General features: G+C 41.6%; 1 protein-coding gene across 3 annotated transcripts in view; it reads right to left on the reverse strand.

Moving 5' to 3' along the window:
* MAGI3 (membrane associated guanylate kinase, WW and PDZ domain containing 3) overlaps positions 1-19,243 on the reverse strand; it is a 251,668-nt gene that overhangs the window by 15,114 nt on the left and 217,311 nt on the right. For 2 of the 3 annotated variants that reach the window (XM_058716160.1, XM_058716162.1), the window contains exons 12-16: positions 17,582-17,738; positions 15,378-15,469; positions 13,244-13,436; positions 10,507-10,695; positions 5,331-5,516 (exon numbers count right to left, since the gene is read on the reverse strand). In XM_058716160.1, the coding sequence (XP_058572143.1) occupies positions 5,331-5,516; positions 10,507-10,695; positions 13,244-13,436; positions 15,378-15,469; positions 17,582-17,738 (817 nt within the window). The remainder of the gene's footprint in view (positions 1-5,330; positions 5,517-10,506; positions 10,696-13,243; positions 13,437-15,377; positions 15,470-17,581; positions 17,739-19,243) is intronic. The other variant, XM_058716161.1, reaches the window with a different exon arrangement.

Below are 19,243 nucleotides of genomic sequence, written 5' to 3' on the forward strand. Positions count from 1 at the left end.
TTAGGCACGTATTAGGTATGTATATGCGGGTGTATCCAGAGAGTTTGTGATAATGAGGACCGGAGACAAAGTGGTTGTCTGTGAGGGAGGGGACAGGTGATATGTGGTAAATATACATTATGGAAAATGGTCAGGTAGTTAAAAACAATGGATTATGTTCATCCAGCAACATGGATAAATCTTAGTATCACACGGTGCTGTGATACCAGAGGCATAAGCAACCAGACCAAACATAGATAATTTAGACATCATCAACATTGAACTTCTGGGCATCAAAGGATGGTATAAAGAAAGTGGAAAGACAACCTGCAAAATGGGAGAAAAGACTTGCAAGCATCCATCTGTTAAGGATCTAATATCAGAATATATAAAGAAGTCTTATAATTCAACAACAAAGAAGACAATTCAAAACTGAGGAAGAGATTTGAAGAGACACTTCTCCAAGAAAGATATATGAATGGCCAAGAGCACACGAAAAGATGCTCAACATCGTTAGGCATCAGGGAAACAAAAATCAAAACTATAATGAGATACTACGTCACTCAGGAAAAAAGATATGGCAACTAAATGCCACAGGATCTGGATTGGATCCTGGAACAATAAAGTGAGAATTTTTTGAGAATTTGGAGAAGAAAACCAACATAAAATCTGTAACATGATGCTATCTATGCGAGTGAAAAATAAATGCCGGGGCACCTGGGTGGCTCAGTTGGTTAAGCATTCGACTCTTGATTTTGGATCAGGTCATGATTCCAGGGTCAAGCCCTGCATTGGGCTCTGTGCTGAGTATGGAGCCTGCTTAAGATATTCTCTCTCTGCCCCTCCCCCACTTGCACACTCTCTTTAAAATGAATGAATGAATGAATGCCAACACACACACACACAGATATGTATTGTAAAAATAAAATGAGGCACATACAACACAATGGAATGGTTGGCCAGTGGGAGTAGGGAGAGAAATGACATGGAAAATGGAGACGCATGGGACCAAACAGATAACTAAATGGAAAACAAAACCAAGTATTCGTGGCGACACTACCAGGGCCAACCCAACAGAGTCCTCGGTAGCCTTTGGTAACTTGGGTCACTCTTAAAAATGGAACAGACAGGGGCGCCCGGGTGGCTCAGTTGGTTAAGCGGCCGACTTCGGCTCAGGTCATGATCTCGCGGTCCGTGGGTTCGAGCCCCGCGTCGGGCTCTGTGCTGACAGTGCAGAGCCTGGAGCCTGTTTCAGATTCTGTGTCTCCCTCTCTCTAACCCTCCCCAGTTCATGCTCTGTCTCTCCCTGTCTCAAAAATAAATAAACGTTAAAAAAAAAAAATTAAAAAAAAAAAAAGGAACAGACAAGACGTGACACAGAAGTAGAAATCAATGTTGAGGAATAACACAACTTAAAGATTTCTTTAAAATGAGCAAGGACAGCCAGGTACAAGGCGTTTATGTCCTGTCCTTGAGCACAAGTCAGCACGGTAGGGGCCGAGGTGGTGGAACTGTGGGCTAGAGCAGGACTCTTGAGCTACGAATACGCTGGGGCGTGTCATACCAGACATGACACATGGCTTGGGAACTTAGGTAACCATTTCCCTGGCAAAATAAGCTTAAACATCAAATGGTATCTGGTAAGAGGGGACAAAAAGAATGGAAGGAACTGTCTTTTTTGGTAACTGTCTTATCTATTAACAGTGAATGGCTTATGGACAGTAGGGGACAGCAGGGGACAGCAGGGGACAGCAGGGGAGTGGTATCAGAGAGGAAGTAATGTAGCTGTAGGTGCTGATCCGAACGTGTGATCTCTGAAAACAGCTTTAAGGCTATAAATACTCATTTGACTCTTTGGTGCAGTTGACAGATCTTATACTGAACACAACGAGAAACTTGGAAGACTAACAAACTCCATGGATGGGATTTTTATGGACAGAAGAGACAGTTTCTATTTTTTTTCCTTAGAAAAATAAGAGATTTTGAATACTTCCATAGTTTAATAAAACTTGAGTATACAATAAAATAAGGTGTAACCACTGAAATGTGATTTTACCTGTCAAACGTGATTGTCTTTAACAGGCTTTGCTGACATATGAAATAGGCTTTAAAGTATATGCTGCTGAGGAGTGTCCTTTCTATTTCTTCCTTTCTGTTTTTCCTAAACACTGATCAGCATTATATAGAAAATCTTGGGTACGTCCCCAAGCATTTGGACCAGTGTCAAAGTTAATTTTTAAGAAAAATGAGCAATTGTGGATAACCTAAGGAAACACTATCAACAGTCAAGGGTAATTCTGGAAAACAAAAAAAAATTAAACTAAGAGAAAGAAGCGGTCCGTTCCCAAGTCATCTATTTCAAGGCTCGTCAATGTGTGGTTCCTGGGTCAGTCGCAATAAGATGCCGATAGACACTGAGAGTCAGCATTTAGAAAATGTTATAATGACTGGACGGAATAATTTTATGTCTGTTTTTTTAAAATTATTTTTTATTAAAAAAATTTTTTTAATGTTTATTTATTTTTGAGAGAGACAGAGCGTGGAGCGGGGCAGAGGCAGAGGAGAGAGACACACAGAATCTGAAGTAGGCTCCAGGCTCTGAGCTGTCAGCACAGAGCCCAACGCGGGGCTCGAACCCACAAACTATAAGATCTTGACCTGAGCCAAAGTCGGACACTCAACCGACTGAGCCACCCAGGCGCCCTGTTTCTGTTTTTGTTTTTCATTTAATTTGTATGTATTTCACACCAATGCCTTCTGTGTTGGCCTTAGAGAAAAGTCACTGGTCCTTTTTACAGACGGTTAGAGAAACAGTGACCGCAGTACCGCGAGCTCCATTACTTCTAGGTGCTTCTCTCACTGCTGCACGCCATGTGTGCTGATAGAGGCGTACTACACACGTCGTTCTCCAAACAAGCCTAAAATGTAATTTCCTTGTGACACCGAGGCCTGCTTTTCTTTGTGGGTCACAGAACACATTTAAGGCTAAAAAGCGGGCTCTCGAGATCGCAGTAAAGATACCAGAGCGAAGGCACAGAGATAAAGAAATCTGACCAAAATCACATTAAGTAACAAAAGGCCTTCAAAAAAATTTTTATTGAGCACTTATGACGTGCCTAACATCGTTTTAGGCCCTTGGGGCTCAGCACTGAATATGACAAAATCTCTAGCTTTGGCAATTTATGACTTTACATTCTGGTGGGGGAGAGGACAATGAACAAATAGACCACGGGTTAAATAATCTCAGAGAAAAGTGTGGCAAAGCAGAGGGAGCAGGGCGAGAGGTGAGGGGCCTGGGGCGGGCGGGGCAGGGTTATTTTGGATCCTGTGGTTAGGGAAGGCACAGCGGCTGACAGCACAGAGCTGGGGCCGGTCTACTGACTCAAACACTGCTTCTGTCACTGGTGTTGTGACCGTGGGCAAATGATCCAAGTGCTCAGGGGCTCAGTTTCCTCAGCCATGGAACTGGAAAATAATCGTGCCTACCTAGGATTAGTGTATTGAATGAGTTAACAGACGTAAAGTATTTAGGGTAACACCTACCACATCGTTAAGTGCTTACTAAATTATTACTTAGGTGGGAAGGTCTGAGCAGAGACCTGGATGTGGGGGTCAGTCAGGCAAAGATGGGGTGAAATGGCACAGTTACCATTAGATGAGCACCTGAGGGTACTTACGCAGACTAGGTACATTTTCACCTCAGATTTTCACAATGATCCTGAAATAGATATTATCATCCCATTCTATAGATTAAAAAAAGAAAAACAAAACTGCAGGGTAGAAATGTTAAGTGGCTTGTTTAAGGTCATACAACTGCCTAATAGGTGTCAGTCTGTCTGTCAAAGGCCTTACTTCTTCTATTGGGTTTATACTGCCTCTGCTAGATCCTGGCAAAGAACAGAAAGTCTCCTGACTTTTACTCTGTTCATTTGTTCATTCACTGAATCATTCCTTCACTCATCCATTTAACTCGTTTCTTCACTCAAAAAACATTTACTGAGCGCCTACTAAGTATCATAGTCAACTGACGATGTTTTGTCTTCAAAGAGCAGAGCATTTCCACAGGGAGACAGTCACAGGGAACGACGCTCAACGAACTGCAGGGATATGGAGTGCCGTGGGATTCACGGAAGGAAGCCCACATGCACAGAGGCCAAAGAGGCCTCGCTCAAGAGTGGATCTGGAAAGAACACTGGGGGGGTAAATTGAAAAGGCAAGCTGGGAGCAAAATCATAAAACACTTTCTGTGCAGAGACCAGGGAAGCACTCGGGCTTCCACAGAAGAGGTTTTTAGGGGAAAGGAGCAGCAGACTCTGGGACAGAGGCTGGGCAGAGCGTGGAACACTACAGAAAAGGGAAATGGGCAGGGGAGGGGATGTTGCGGGGTCCGAAGACTAGAAAAGGCTTCTGAGAGCAGCTTGGAGAGCTCATGTCCATGTGGAAAGGCCCCTCTGGGATCTGGGGCAGGAGGAGATTCGAGTACTGCCTCCACTACGAACGAACGTACGAGAGAGGGGGCAGCAGGAAGAGAGAACGGAAGAATCAAGAATGACAAGACAGACCCCAAGACTGACTACATTAGAGGATCATGGGGGACAGCAGGGCATGAATACACATTACACTATGAGGGATTTTAACGTAAAAGACTAACCCTTCCTAATTCTGCTACTTTGGGCTTCTCCTTGTTAGTTTTGCAAACTCAGGAAAAATGAGATGTGCGTTATGTAACTGTGTTACCTTGTAATTCATAAACAGAGCCCATGAACTGGTGCTATTCAAAATGGTTCCTAATTAGGAACTCTTAATGACCAGAAGGCAGCTTTAAAGGGAGGCAAGACACTGAATGCATTTTCTGCCCTATTTACTGGCTGTTCCGACGTAGTCCGCTTCCCATTTAGACGGCAGCTGCCCAGAACAAAGCCCGGCCCCGAGGACAGGCACTCTGCGGCACGGACCTCACATGAAAGGCTTGATAGCAACAGCGACTTTCTTTGAATCTTTAGAGGATTTCCTCTCGCTCAAGCAAGCAGAAACTTAAGACATCATTTTAAGAAAATGAGATCTGAAAAGTATTCCCGATCTCTTTCACTTCTGGGTGCTTGCTTCTCCGGCACACAAATAGACGGCCACCGCTCACTAGCTAGCTGGGTTATTTTTCCTGAGCTACTGACAACTTTTTAATAAACTGTCTTTTAAATTCATTAAATGGAAGAGGCAAAATAGGAGACTCCGGGGTATATAAATGGTTCTATCACTGCAGTGAGTCTGGCAATGCTCAAAGAAGCCACTGCCTTCAGCAGGCTCTGTGCTGCTCAGAGAGTTTGCCGGAAGCAAATTTACCGGTTCCTTACCCTCCTCAGCAATGACCGTTAGTGTGACGGTGACACCAGCATCTTTGATCAGCTGAACGATGCTATCATGGGACAGTTCAACAATGGACTGCCCGTTCACCGCAGAGATGTGATCTCCAATTTTCAGTTTTCCACAGCGATCGGCTGGACTTCCTTCTATGACTCGGCCAATTTTATGAGGAATTACTATGGGAAAAAATGCCCAGGTTTTTCAATTAGTTTAATGTTGGATTTATCACCATCATTTAAAAAGTCAACATAGTAACATCAAAAACATTCTTTAAGGGGTGCCTGGGTGGCTCGGTCGGTGAAGCACCCGACTTCGGCTCAGGTCATGATCTCACGGTCTGTGGGTTCGAGCCCCACATCTGGCTCTATGCTGATGGCTCAGAGCCTGGAGTCTGTTTCAGATTCTGTGTCTCCCTCTCTCTCTGCCCCTCCTCCACTTGTGCTCTCTCTCTCTCTCTCAAAAATAAAGAAACGTTAAAAAAAACCAACAACATTCTTTAAAAGTAGAGCAAAAAGGTATCACATGATCATCCTATGCACCCGCAATTTCTTCCATATCAGCTTCCACCTCTGGTGCACACGCACAGATACTCTTACATAGCTGCAGTCCGAGCGTATAGACCGCTGGGCTATTTTCCACTTACCATAAGCCTTTCTCCAATTTTCATATTGCCATCCTGATAATCCTGTGTAAAGGCTACTGACCTCACTGATACTATCTCGTGAATCTGACGTTCCTTGCTTCGTGTTGGCCACATTCAGGCCATCTCAGAAACGGCCACAGTGAGACCATCTTTGATTCTGTGGAAGGGGCATTTACTCCCACAGGGAACCGTGGGAATAAATGCAGTTCAAATTCAAGTTTAGGACTCCGAAGTTACTGCTCAGAAATCCAGGCACAGTGAAATGACTGCCTGTTAAAACGAATCCTACCTAGTTCTATAGCAAAATTAGTTTCTTTTGTTTATACCTTTAGATTTTTTTTTTTAATTAGAAAAGCTGAGGGGAATCATAACATGAAATGTTTAACATTAAGATTATTTGGTTCATGGATAAAATCCTACCCTCAGTGTACAAAGCAGAGTCTAAGACATTTGCAAAGACATGCCGTGCAGTTCTATTAGTTCATGATGCTGAAGGCTTTCCTAGATGATTAAGACACTTTGCTGTTATTAGGGCTTAAAACAAGTTCTCAGACGTTCAGGAAATCTTGTCAAAATATCTTTCGCCCCTCTTAATAAGAAGCATTTGTATTAAGAAACAGATGTTCCTTCCATGTTCCTTGAGAATTTCCTCACTGGGGTCAGTAAATCTGTCGGCCATTTGCCTCCTGCTGACTACGGACTATTATGAAGAAGGAGAATTAATATTTAAAATGGCACTCTGAGTATGTTTCATTTCCATAGTAAAATGGGCTCCTCACCAGTATTTGAGTCATGGGTAGGTGTATGTCAGGGACATTTTAAGAGCCATTCATTTGAACTAGAAGTTATTCTTAGCCATGATTTCTGTCCCCACGGGCAGTGCCGTTCACTCCTCAGCTCTTCTAGGATTATACACAGGGAGAGATTTTATCCCAAAACAGAGGAAGGCAATGTTGGAAGCAACCGCCTTTCAGCTCTGAATTATTATCAAGCACTTGCACCATTTGCCTTAAAACAAAGTAACTAGAAAAGTGCCAGGGCAGTGTGGGCCACGTCCTGTGCCCACATCCTGTGCCAGGCCGTGTGAGCGATTCACTGAGAACACAGGTGGCACTTCAGAAATGCCCAGTGAACCAGACAGTGGCCCTGTGGTGACCTTCTAACTCAATACCTTAGTTATCCTCCTTCTTAGAAAAGACCTACTTGTACACACTGTTCATTCTAGATGCCCCGAGAAGAAAATCATTCGGCCCTTGGCAAAACATCCAACGGAATGAATCTCTGAAGTCTCAGTGACTCCTTTCTCACCATGTGAGCAGTGTGCTCAAAGGGAATTGAAAAATCTTGGTACAGAATTTCCTGAAGGGCTAGTTATCTGGATGAGGGAAGGTAAGATCGGTCGGATTGTTCTAGTCTTGGCATTTACAGCAGTACTATCAAAACAGTTAAAAATAGCAAAGAGACTGATAGGTCACTTCTGAACACTCTCTGAATGGACTGGGAAATTTTCAAGGTAACCCCGCAGAGTACACATCTTGAGTCCTGCCCTGCTTTTGTTGGTATACAAAGTCCATAGGCATTTGCCATAAGACCAATTTAATCATCTTCATTCATCTTTGGCCTAAATCTGACTCCCGAACTGCCTTGTCCAGCTGTGGAGATCACTTGGGTGCTCTTAAAACACTCCTTTCAGGAAAAGAAAGGACAGTAGCTGGAAATGTCCCCTCTCAAAGAATCCTTTGCGACCGGAACTGAAAAGTATACGATAAGAAAGACAAACACTAAAACCTGTGAACTACTGGCGAAGCAGAAACTAGCCAAGTCCTTTTCATCTTAAATAGATGTCTTTTCTCGGTGCTCCACTCATTTATCATTTACACAAGCTGGGTCCAGGGCAGCAAGGGTGCCAGACCCAGATCTCTGATCTTCGAAAAAGTCATCGGCAGAGAATCTCAGAATTTCATAACTGGTGTCAGAAATGCTACCGGGAACTCTACTTGTGATAAATGTCACCAGAAAACACATTTAATCAGAAGGAAGAAATAATCTTTCCTGAACAGAATACCAATCTATACCAAGACAAGGTCCATAAAGAATGATCCGTTCTGACAGGTTTCCTGCCTTTTCACCTGTGCTAACTCTGGTCTCAACACACCTTTTTCTCTGTGATGCAGTCTGCAGCCACTGCTCAGTCTTTGTGAGTGAAAGCTCCTCACCCAAGCCTCCCCCCAGGCTCCCCTTCCATCTATAAGAGATGAATGGGAGTCCAGGAAGAATGCTTGCAGGGCTCAGCATTCTGTGAGATTATTAACTAGCAGTTCAATGAAATTACCAATTCGGGTTTTGTGCCAATGACTGAACATCTCAAGTACTTTACATAAAGTTCATGGACACCCGAAGCCTAATTTACCATTCAGGTTGATAATTAATGAGCTGCAAACACTCATTTCCTACATGAGCTGCTGCCTCAATCTTACATTTTAATTGGGCTTTCTTTCCCATCTCATTACTCAAGTATTGATAAACTTTTTAAAATTTCTTAAAAAAAAAAAAATCAAGAGACAGTAGACTAACAACTTGATGAATAACACGACAGTGACAACAGCAGCAGAAGCTACAACAAGCAACAGCAGCTAACATTTCTTGAAGGTCCGGGCTAAGGGCCTCGCACGCATTACCTCCTTTGATCCTCAAACCCCCACGAGACGAGAAGTGTTACCGTCATCCTCATCGTAACAGAGGAAGTTGGAGCTCTTGGAGGGTAAGTAATTTGCCCAAGATCAGACAGCTTTTAAAAGACACAGCGGAATCTGAATCCAAGTTTGCCTGATTACAGAGCCCAACACTTACCGACCCTATCTTACACAGATATCTCCCTCTGTGAGACACAAAACCATCAAGATAGTAAGAGACAACTACAATGAACAGGTGTAAAAATGTTTGAAAAATTTAAATGTAAACAGATACACACAAATAAAAAGAATTACTTAATGTACATTAAAATGCAATATAAATTTTAAATACAAACTAAATAAAAATGGTAAACATATTTAAGGAATGCGACCTATTTTACTGATTTCTTCTGTATCGCTTTGTTTCATGGTGCACACTAGCCTCCTCCCCTTCCCCTAATTTCTGCAGTCCTAGAAAAGGAGTATGTTCGGTAGAAAAAGCAGTTAGCAGCTATGACACCGAGCAGTAATCTTGCACTATTTTCGTTCATCTGAATACGTGGGATTATTGTATGGCATTAGAATAAGAATATGGTTCTCTGAAACGGTTATTTGGTTTGGGAAATACTGGTTTCCAGTGATACAACATAAAATCCCCCCAAACCTGCTTTCTTTCATTTTTCTAACACAGGCCACATAATCATCCTCAGAGCATCAGTGACAGTTCCGAGTGTTACCATGGCAACTGCTTTTGGAAAATGGAAACTAGTATCAGTGAGCAGTGACCTGATACTATAGTAATAACTCATCCATGCCACAGAATCTTCTTCCTTTACACACTTGCATTAATTTTAGCAAGATTTTTGCAAATTGGTTTGGCCCACAACACTGCTGAAAGGGTTTCCTTCTTTTTCAACGATTTTAGTGGCCGTCTAGTCTAAGAGGATCTCACTACTCAAGATATACTCAAATCCACTGGCAGAGAGAGGAGCACATTTTCCTGTGCTCAAAGATTTTTTTATCATTTGACTTGGAAAAATAGTTACCCAGACAAGTCTGATAGAAAAAAATCTCAAGTGTCTGGTTCTCATCTTATATTCATTTGGATCTTCTAATTGTATTTAAAGATGATTATTTCTTAGACACAACATTTAATATGCTGAATCTTAACAACCCTGAACATATTAGAGGTAATTCCTCCTTTGTTGAAGGAATTAGTACATACATGCACCCTTCCCAGATGACAATATTCTGTTAAAATGGGTTCAGGATATTTAGATTAATTTTTAAAGTTCTGACAAAATTTTTACTTTTCAGTGAAGCATATATAAAAGATAAGCATGCCTCTTGTCACTCAAGAAGGTTCCTTTATAGCTGGAATATGGCCATTGTTATTAAATAATACAAAAGGACCATTTAAGACATATTTGGGTCAAGATTCTTCTATTAATCTATTTTGCTTCTTCTCAGCTGCTTCTAGCATTTAATTCACTTCTGCAAACACAGTTTCTCTCAATTTAAAAAAACCCTATGCCTCCTTATTTTAAAAAACTCAGCATTGTCCTTTCACTGAATCTACTAGGGCACGCCCCTAATATACCGCCACAATATAATCTTGGCGCAAAGTGTGCTGGTAAGACTTATTTTATGGAATCTGAGATGACAGATTAACCTGAAGCCTGGAAGTTTGGTTCGGACTAGCCGGTGTTGACAATAAAATATTCATCGTTCTTAAAAAGGTAAGTCTCTCAGGCAATTCATACATGATTCCTAATTAGTTTCACAAAGCCCACAGGGAGACTCAGAACACTGCAATTGCAGGGAGGGACAATCGGAGATAGCAGCCCTTACCTCCTGGAGGGGGTTTGTTTTTGGAGGTGAGGATGACGAAGCCAAATCCTTCATTTTCTTTTCGGTGCAAGACTACGTCGTAGGCCTCCTGCGGAGCAGGCCTGGCTGGGACCTCTGCTCGGTTCAGGCGGGGAGAGCCATTCTGGGTCGAAAGGAAGGCTTGAGAGCTGTCAGCCTCAGGTTGTTTCTCTACAATAAACATGACCAAGTATTTCTAGAACATCATAAATTTTGTTAACTTAAGTGTTTTTGTGCTAGGATGCTCACAGGAAAATGTGGTTTCAAATAACATCTAGGATAGAAAAGCAACCTCCCCATGTGAGCTCTGGCCATCTTAGATGAGACTCAGATTGAGTCTGTCTGACATCTTAAACACTTTTAAAGTGTGTACCCGGAAAGAATTATATGTTTTCTCATTTCAAAGGAAGCTTTTCAAAGCTTTCATCAAAGTTCCTGGTAAACCAATTCTTCTTGAAACTGTTTTCATTCCAGCAAGATTTTGACCAGTAATTTTAACAAAAATTGGTAATGAAAACTGACACAGTAAACTTCCTTTTAAAATCAACTGTAGGGGCGCCTGGGTGGCTCAGTCAGTTAAGTGTCCGACTTCAGCTCAGGTCATGATTTCGCGGTCTGTGAGTTCGAGCCCTGTGTCGGGCTCTGTGCTGACCGCTCAGAGCCTGGAGCCTGTTTCAGATTCTGTGTCTCCCTCTCTCTCTGACCCTCCCCCGTTTATTCTGTGTCTCAAAAATAAATAAACGTTAAAAAAAATTTTTTTTTTAAATAAAATCAACTGTAAATATGACTTCGTGCTGTGACTACCACTTGTGATGTTGGGGAGGCCAGTGCATCAGGGCAGAGGTGCCCCCCGTTATCAGCTGAGAAGTGAGCTGTCAACATAGGATTTGTCTTATGCAATGTGTCTTCAACTTCAGTTTCCCGATGGATGAGATCAGATGCGCTAACCATCAGCAGCCCTACTCCTCCCCCATCCAGCAGATAAGAGGCTGTCCACATGAACAGCCAATTCTCCTAGGCAGAGAACAGGTCATACGAATCCCCAGCAAATGGAGAGTTAACGTATACCTTTCTCTCCTACCCAATTACGTCATCAGAATCAAGAAAGAATGACATAACTTAGTCCTGATTTAAAAAAGGGCAGGGGCGCCTGGGTGGCTCAGTCGGTTAAGCGGCTGACTTCGGCTCAGGTCATGATCTCATGGTCCGTGAGTTCGAGCCCTGCGTCGGGCTCTGTGCTGACAGATCAGAGCCTGGAGCCTGTTTCGGATTCTGTGTCTCCCTCTCTCTGACCCTTCCCCGTTCATGCTCTGTCTCTCTCTGTCTCAAAAATAAATGTTAAAAAAAATTAAAAAAAATAAAAATAAAAAAAGGGCAAATTTTGTGCCATAATTTGATACAAACCATCATTAACCATCACCACGAGACACTGCCATTAAGGACTATCCATTTATAAGGGCTCTTCTGCCTCAAAATCTACATGATTCAGAGATGACGTTTTAGAATTTCAGCAAAGTGCCACGAACGTCCAATCATTAATGAAACATAAAGGGGCTTTTGGTTTGTTTTTGTTTTTGTTGCATAATGTATGGTTACAATGAATTAGCTAAACGCCTCCAGTAATATCAAACCACTATAAAACGTCTTCATGAGGCTTCCCAGGACAGAGCCAACCTCTCCTACAACATCACATTTTTTACTACATGTGGTTCTGTTCTGACTCCAGCATCACTGCAACACTGCATGAAAACCTGTGTGCCTCTCTAAATGTCCGATGTTTATGAAAACAGGCCTTTACCTTGGATGTTGCAATCAAAACCACAGTGCCTCATTTTTTAAGAGTAAAGCAAATATTCATCAAGTCAACAATCATTCACTGATGTCTACTCTGCCGGGAAGGCACTCTTTTATGTGCTGGGGATACAGCAGTTAACTAAATGGATAAATATCCCTACCTCTACGAGGCTTACATTCTTATGCTACCGGGTAGTCTTTTTAAAATTTTAAAAAGTGGCAAGAATTCACTTCTCAAAATTCCGACGTGATATTCACAAAGCTATTGATGAGAAAAATGCACTTAGAGCCTCGTATCATGGTTTAGACCCCAGACTCTATACTTAAACTCCTGTCTTAATCCTGGCCCTACTGTTCACCAGCTATGTGTCTCCCAACCTTTCTGTGGGTAATTCTAAAACTGAATAATGACAGTATTTACATCACAGTGTTATATAGACTAATTAAAAGAATCCATAGGTCTGAGATATAGTAAGCAACTCAATAAATGTTTTTTAATGTTAAATTACATTATATTATAACTTCTCAAGTAGAAGCATTCTATCCTCTGAATATTTAGGAATTCATCAGGATCCAAAATCTTTTGACATTCAGCTAATGGGATATCTTGGTATGACTAAAACACTGTATCTAAGAGAACAGATTTAACCCGGTGCTCCCATCTACAATACCACGTTGGCAAAATCTGCCAACACATTAACATAATCTCAATACGGAGGCCCAAAATTTATTTGTTTTTTGATAATAGTCTTTCTGGATCCTTTTGACCTTACATGGCCTTCCACAATGAGGCCCTGGATCATACTAAATGGATTATCTCAGACAGTATTAAACCTAATAAAGGAACCTGCAGAACTACATAGAAAATAGGCTAAGTCTCTTTGTTTCTTTTTGAACCTATCAGAGCAGGAAGAGGTTCACATACCACCATAGAAGATCTTTCTTCTGACGGTTAATAGCACGTGGCCATTTCGAGCAGCCGTCGTCATGAGGTCTAAGACTTGTTTGTGTGACTTCCCTTTAACAGGAATCCCATCGATGCACATCAGTTCATCAGCTGCACGGAGCCGGCCATCTTTCTCAGCTGCGCCCAGAGGAATGATGGCCCCAATGTATATCTGATAAGATAACAAAGTGTAGGTTGGTCTCTACAGTCAACTAAGAGCTACTACGATCCTCAATAGCTATGTTAAGGACTTCCTGACTCAGTACTATGCAAACCAACATATTTTTGCAGTTCAACTATGAACATTTATAGAAGGGGGTTATCTTAGAAAGTGACCATTCTACAAAATGGCACTTCAGATAACCACACTACATGATCTCTTCTCGATCTTTGGGGTTGAATAAAAACAAGATAGAAAATGCAAAGGTGTTTAATAACTTAAAAAGTACCACTATCAGTTCCATCAATACAACAAAACAAATACATTAAACTCAGAAAATGCACTCGTGCAGAGTAGCTCCTAAAAAGTAAAAAAAAAAAAAAAAAAAAAGAAAGAAAAAAAAAAAGGATATTGAATGCCATTAGCTAAGATTTTCTACACGCTGTTCACAGCAACTGGGATCATTCTTAAGATATCCCCATCACATATGGTGATCAATACAAATTCAGTATATACAGCAGAGAAACATTTCTTATTCCTAAGTCTCAAAGCAGTAAATATCTTAGGGAACAGAGTGGTCTGAGGTCTACTTACATCTAGGTAAATAGATTTGGCTCATTTTGCTTGCCGGCAATTAAAATCCTGAATTATTAGGCTAGTTTCAGAGCTGTTAACACCTGACATTTAAGAAAAAGATTTGTCCCAAGTTGTTTGAGACAAATTCTTAAAATATCTTAATCAACTCTATGGGTATTAACAAAATAGGAACCATTAAAATCAAATCACATCTTCCACCAAGAACAATCAAGGTATATCTGCCCTATATAGGTTGACCTGCCTTAAGCTTTGTCTCTGGTGATTAACTATAACCAATATGACTAATTAGGACACGCTTATAATATATAAATCAAATGTTCTATCCAGAAATGGAAAGAAGCATGTCATTTTAAAAGATTATTGTTCCTCACCTAACTTCCAAGCACAGTAAGAATGTCTTTCTTACATTATACAGAAAAAACATAAATCTGTTCTCAAACTCCACAAAGCACATTACTTCTTTGTCATTCAAACTAAGGGCCAAACTTAAAAAAACAGAACCCATTACATTTGTTCTCTAAACTTTAGGTGAGAATCGTGTCTAAAGTTCTAGGTTTTGGGGCGCCTGGGTGGCTCAGTCGGTTGAGCGCCGACTTCGGCTCAGGTCACGATCTCGCGGTCCGTGAGTTCGAGCCCCGCATCGGGCCCCTGTGCTGACAGCTCAGAGCCCGGAGCCTGTTTCAGATTCTGTGTCTCCCTCTCTCTGACCCTCCCCCCATTCATGCTCTGTCTCTGTCTCAAAAATAAATAAACGTTAAAAAATAAAAATAAAAAAAATAAAGTTCTAGGTTTTAAAGGCTTTATAAACATAACCCTTCTGCTTTCTGGACAGAAACACGACTTATTTTATTTTTCCCTAGTTTTATACGTAGAGCGGATGGAATGGTATGCAAGGTACTGAGCTTGAAAATGTCAACCCACTAATGAGGGCAGGTGATATGATGTACGCAGCCTCAGGCCAACTGTTTACACAGTATTCATTCAAAGGACAGACTGATTGTGGCAAACAGGATGCTAGATTATAGGTTTCTGAGAGAAGGCAAAGGTCTTAAATTTTGTTTAACAGAGGCAGGGGGAAATAAAAATTGAAAATAATGAACTGCAGCACATAGTGGAATACAGAAATTAATTACTGCCCAATTTCCAGCTGACATATTCAGTTCTTGCCTCAGCCACACCAAGGTCCCTGAGAAACCATGACACTAAGAAAAATGCAGTTCCTCCTCACGTTAATGACACGGTTAGAGAAAACCAAAATCTTATCTAAAAAAGTCAAATAAAGCAAACACTATACTCTTCCAAACAGCTACTTAAAGATTCATAGGAACGGCCAAATTCCAAAATATCTGAACTTACAGACTGGTCCGGCCCCTCGCCTCCCAGTACCCGGAAGCCAAACCCCGACTCCTGCTTCCGAAGAAAAACATCCAAGTCTTTGGTGTTTGGTGCTAAGGAAAACCAGAAAATATAAAAATTAAGAAAATGAAATACTTGTATTTATTTTAAAAAGGTTAAAATAAAACAATGCACTTATGTAGTAGGATACTATGATAGAGTTCAATAAATTGTAACCTCAGAACTTTCTGGTATGTGAAAACTTACACAAGAGCATACCACTATTGCAAAAAAAAAAAAAAAATCAATCATAAGTATTTTTTTCCAGCTCTAAAGAAAACTGTGCATCGAGATAGCTTGGGAACATTTACCCCTACCTTCCATGTACTCAGCTTTACTCTGCCATTAAGCCCTAATGCCTTCCAAATCAATGTTATGATATTAAATTCAGCATCATCCAATTTAAGTTTGATGTTTGAGAGGTGCAAATTATGTACATTAACATCTGGGCAAATCCTAGGAAAAGAGAGCCCATAAAATGCCTTAATTCTACTCCTGAACTAATACCGTTGTTTCAGAAAAGCATCCCATATTCACTTAGCCTAATGGTGCAAAATGATATTATTTTAAAAGAAAATGACTGCTAATACCTATTATCAGCCCCATTTTCTGGCTGGGAAAACTGAGGCCTAGGTACGTGGCCTAGTGTCAGCAAATAAATGGCACAGCTGAGATCTCGACTTAGCTTGATTTCTAGGGTCCAGGCTCTTAACTCACGCTATTCTGCCCCCAAAGGGTAGGTCCCATTCACCAGAATATTAAGTCAGGGAAATCTACTTCATGACTAAAATAATTTGATTGTCAAGAAAATATTCGTGTTATTCACAAAGTAAGAAGTGTTTTCTAGAAATATGTCGGGGAACTATATAAAAACAGAGATACTGCATGGGGTAAATCTTGATAATGTTCCTTAGAAGCAGTCTCTTTTGAGAAATAATTTCTATCAGAATTACAGAACTTTAGAGATAAAACTCTTGAGCCCAACTCAGTTACTTTATATGGAAGGCCCAAAGGGACTGAGGAGTTCATATTAATACTAAGAATGTATAAGGCTATGAATGGGAAGTCAGAAGAAAAGGATTCTCCATAGTTATACTAATTTAAATTATTGCTTTGCTGTGCTGTGCTTACATCTGGTTTTCATCTTTCTAAATACGGCCTGGGCCTATTCAGGATAAAGACTTACAGTTGGTTAAATTATTATGAAGTCAATTATATACGATATTTCCACCTGTGTACATCATTTCTAAGGTAGATTTAGATCTGCTTCTTAAAAACAAATTAAAAAAATTAAACCTACTTAATCTGTAATTTTACTTTGGAAACGATTTATCATTTTAAGTAAATCAGCACAAAAATGAACTTCTGCCTTATGTACTCTCTCTGCGCACCCCTCTCAGCTGGATTCCTCTGACCTCGTCTACCCCGGTTTCCTCCATAGGCTGCACACGCTCTGATTCACCACCCCTCATACTCCTGCCAGGGACATCTCTTTGAAACACAAGTCCACGATGATCATCCCGGCAGTGAAACTATTCCGTGGCTCTCTATCGTTTCTGTGATGGACTCCAGCTCCCTTGGAATGGTCGACTCCGTCCTCCCCAACCTGTTCCTGCTCCCCTCTGCTCTCCCGTGCCAGCTGCACCCAGCCAAACCAGGCCACTGGCAGGACCCAGGCCATGCAAGGTCAATGTGCAAAGGTTGCTCCTGCTTCCTTTCCCTTTTCATCTGCCTCATGAACACCTCTCTGTCTTTGAAGACTTGTTTCAGGCTTAACCTCCTATCTGAAGCAGTATCTGACACTTCCTACTACCCACAGTGGTAAAATTGATTGTTTCCTTCTTCAGATCCGTGTGAGGCTGGTTTGTACTTATTTATTTTCCATGTAGGTTTAATTATCATTTTTGGTTGCACAGTCTATGGACCCTGTTTATCTCTGTATTCCCATCACCTACTGTGTGTTAGGTAGATCGTAGGCACTTAGTCCCTGGTTTTGGAAAAAAGTGAGTGAATGAGTGTTGAATACAAATGGAAGAAACCCAGAGTCATATGAACATGGGGATGAAGGAATAACTTTTCAATATGGTTTGGGAAGGTCCCAGTTTTTTAGAAAATTCAAATTTATTTTGTCGCATGCTCTCCTGAAATATTCCACAACTACTTACGTTTATCTTCATATAAAGTCTTAGATTTCAGGTAGACCTCAGAAGGATCCAATTTCAGGGATCCTGACCTGATAATGCTGGGTGGAAAAGGCATAGGCTGGGGAATGGGCTCATTTATGGCCTCCAAACTTCCTGAATTTTCCTTTTTATCTGTTTTCTGAAATGGAAAAGGGCCTTACTTAGTATGTGTTTAAAACCAGATGGTTGATTAGTTCATCAAACTATTGTGTGACCCGGGTATGTCAACTGATTATAGGTGAGCAGGTGGCAGGGTCAAAGCCACAGCATATTTGCAGTCTTGTCAGAATTCACCTGCATAGCTGTGTGTGCTTGGTTAAAACATATTTTACTTAACTTAGAAAAAGTTTATAATGATGTCAACGGAAGGGCCTGCATTAGTCCTACGTTTACATGACCTTGCCCTTTTCTCCACCACCAAGACACAAGCTGACTTTGAGAAGATGGACACAGGGACACAACGCAGCACTGCTGGGCGGGAGGGAGGACCTTCGTTAAGGTCTGGATCGGCCCCACCGCCCCCACTCCCTCCATTTAATTCCCCGTGAAGATGTCTGAGATACCATGCTTTCTGAGAAAATGGAATAGGAAGTGTTAACTCTAACTCGGGTTACAAAGAGGACACTACGAATCCCCTGCGTGGCCGATTCAAATACGTGAAGGAGAAACGCACCACGCCAGGCAATCCAGCAAGGGAAAACGGGAGCATGTTTTCCTGTTTTTTCCAATCTGACAAAACTTTCCCAGAATAACAGCCAGGCAAAATGATTCAATAAAATTTTAAAGATGAGATCCAATACACAGCCGAAGAAAATAAATATGGTTTTGAGAACAGCTGTTATTCCGAATTATCGCTTGCGGGGGGCGGGGGGGGGGGAAGAGGGGCAAGGGGGAGATTATAGATGTTTGCGAAAAAATAATGCTGAGGAGGATGGAGCACCGGGGGCAGCTTATGAGGGAGTGGTATGAGGACAGTCGCTACGAGTGTTGTTCCCGGGGGCACCCTTCACTGATCCAGACCCGGTCGGACGGCAAGAAGAGGAGGGCGGCCTCCTCCCCCCTCCCCCACACGTCCCAGGATTCTCTCAGAGCAGGCACAAGGTCATCAGTTAGAAAGCTTTGGGGTCACCCTGGCTGCTCTTGGCGTCTATTATGAAACAGACTGGCAGCACAGAAGTTAAAAACAATGACTAGGGGAACCAGAGGAACCTAGGAGAACACAGTGCAATTTTAACTAAATAGGCAGAAAGCATTTCTGTTCACACTGGCTGTTAAGTGGTACAGTCTATAAAAATGCAGAATGTTTCTGTCCTTTTGATCCATGAAACAGCAAATTTGTAGAGGGTCCTATCCGGTGGACTAGCATTAATGCATTTTCTATCTGATGGTCCTTCCTTTAAGCCTGTGCTTTCTGGTTAAGGAAGACCATCTTTCATTGGGAGATGACAGGCTCCCAATCAAGCAAACCAGAACTAAATTAGGTTTTAATACGTAATTGTCTTTATATCCACACCCATATAATTGTGCGTATTCTGGCAGCTACATGTCTGCACCTAGCACATTTTCTTTCCTGGCACTGTTTGCCGTGCCCTTTTTTAGGTCTTATTTGCGATACAGGTCCTTAAATAGGCTACTCAGTTATTC

This window comes from Neofelis nebulosa, chromosome 2 (genome assembly GCF_028018385.1).
Source record: "Neofelis nebulosa isolate mNeoNeb1 chromosome 2, mNeoNeb1.pri, whole genome shotgun sequence".
Lineage (NCBI taxonomy): Eukaryota > Metazoa > Chordata > Mammalia > Carnivora > Felidae > Neofelis > Neofelis nebulosa.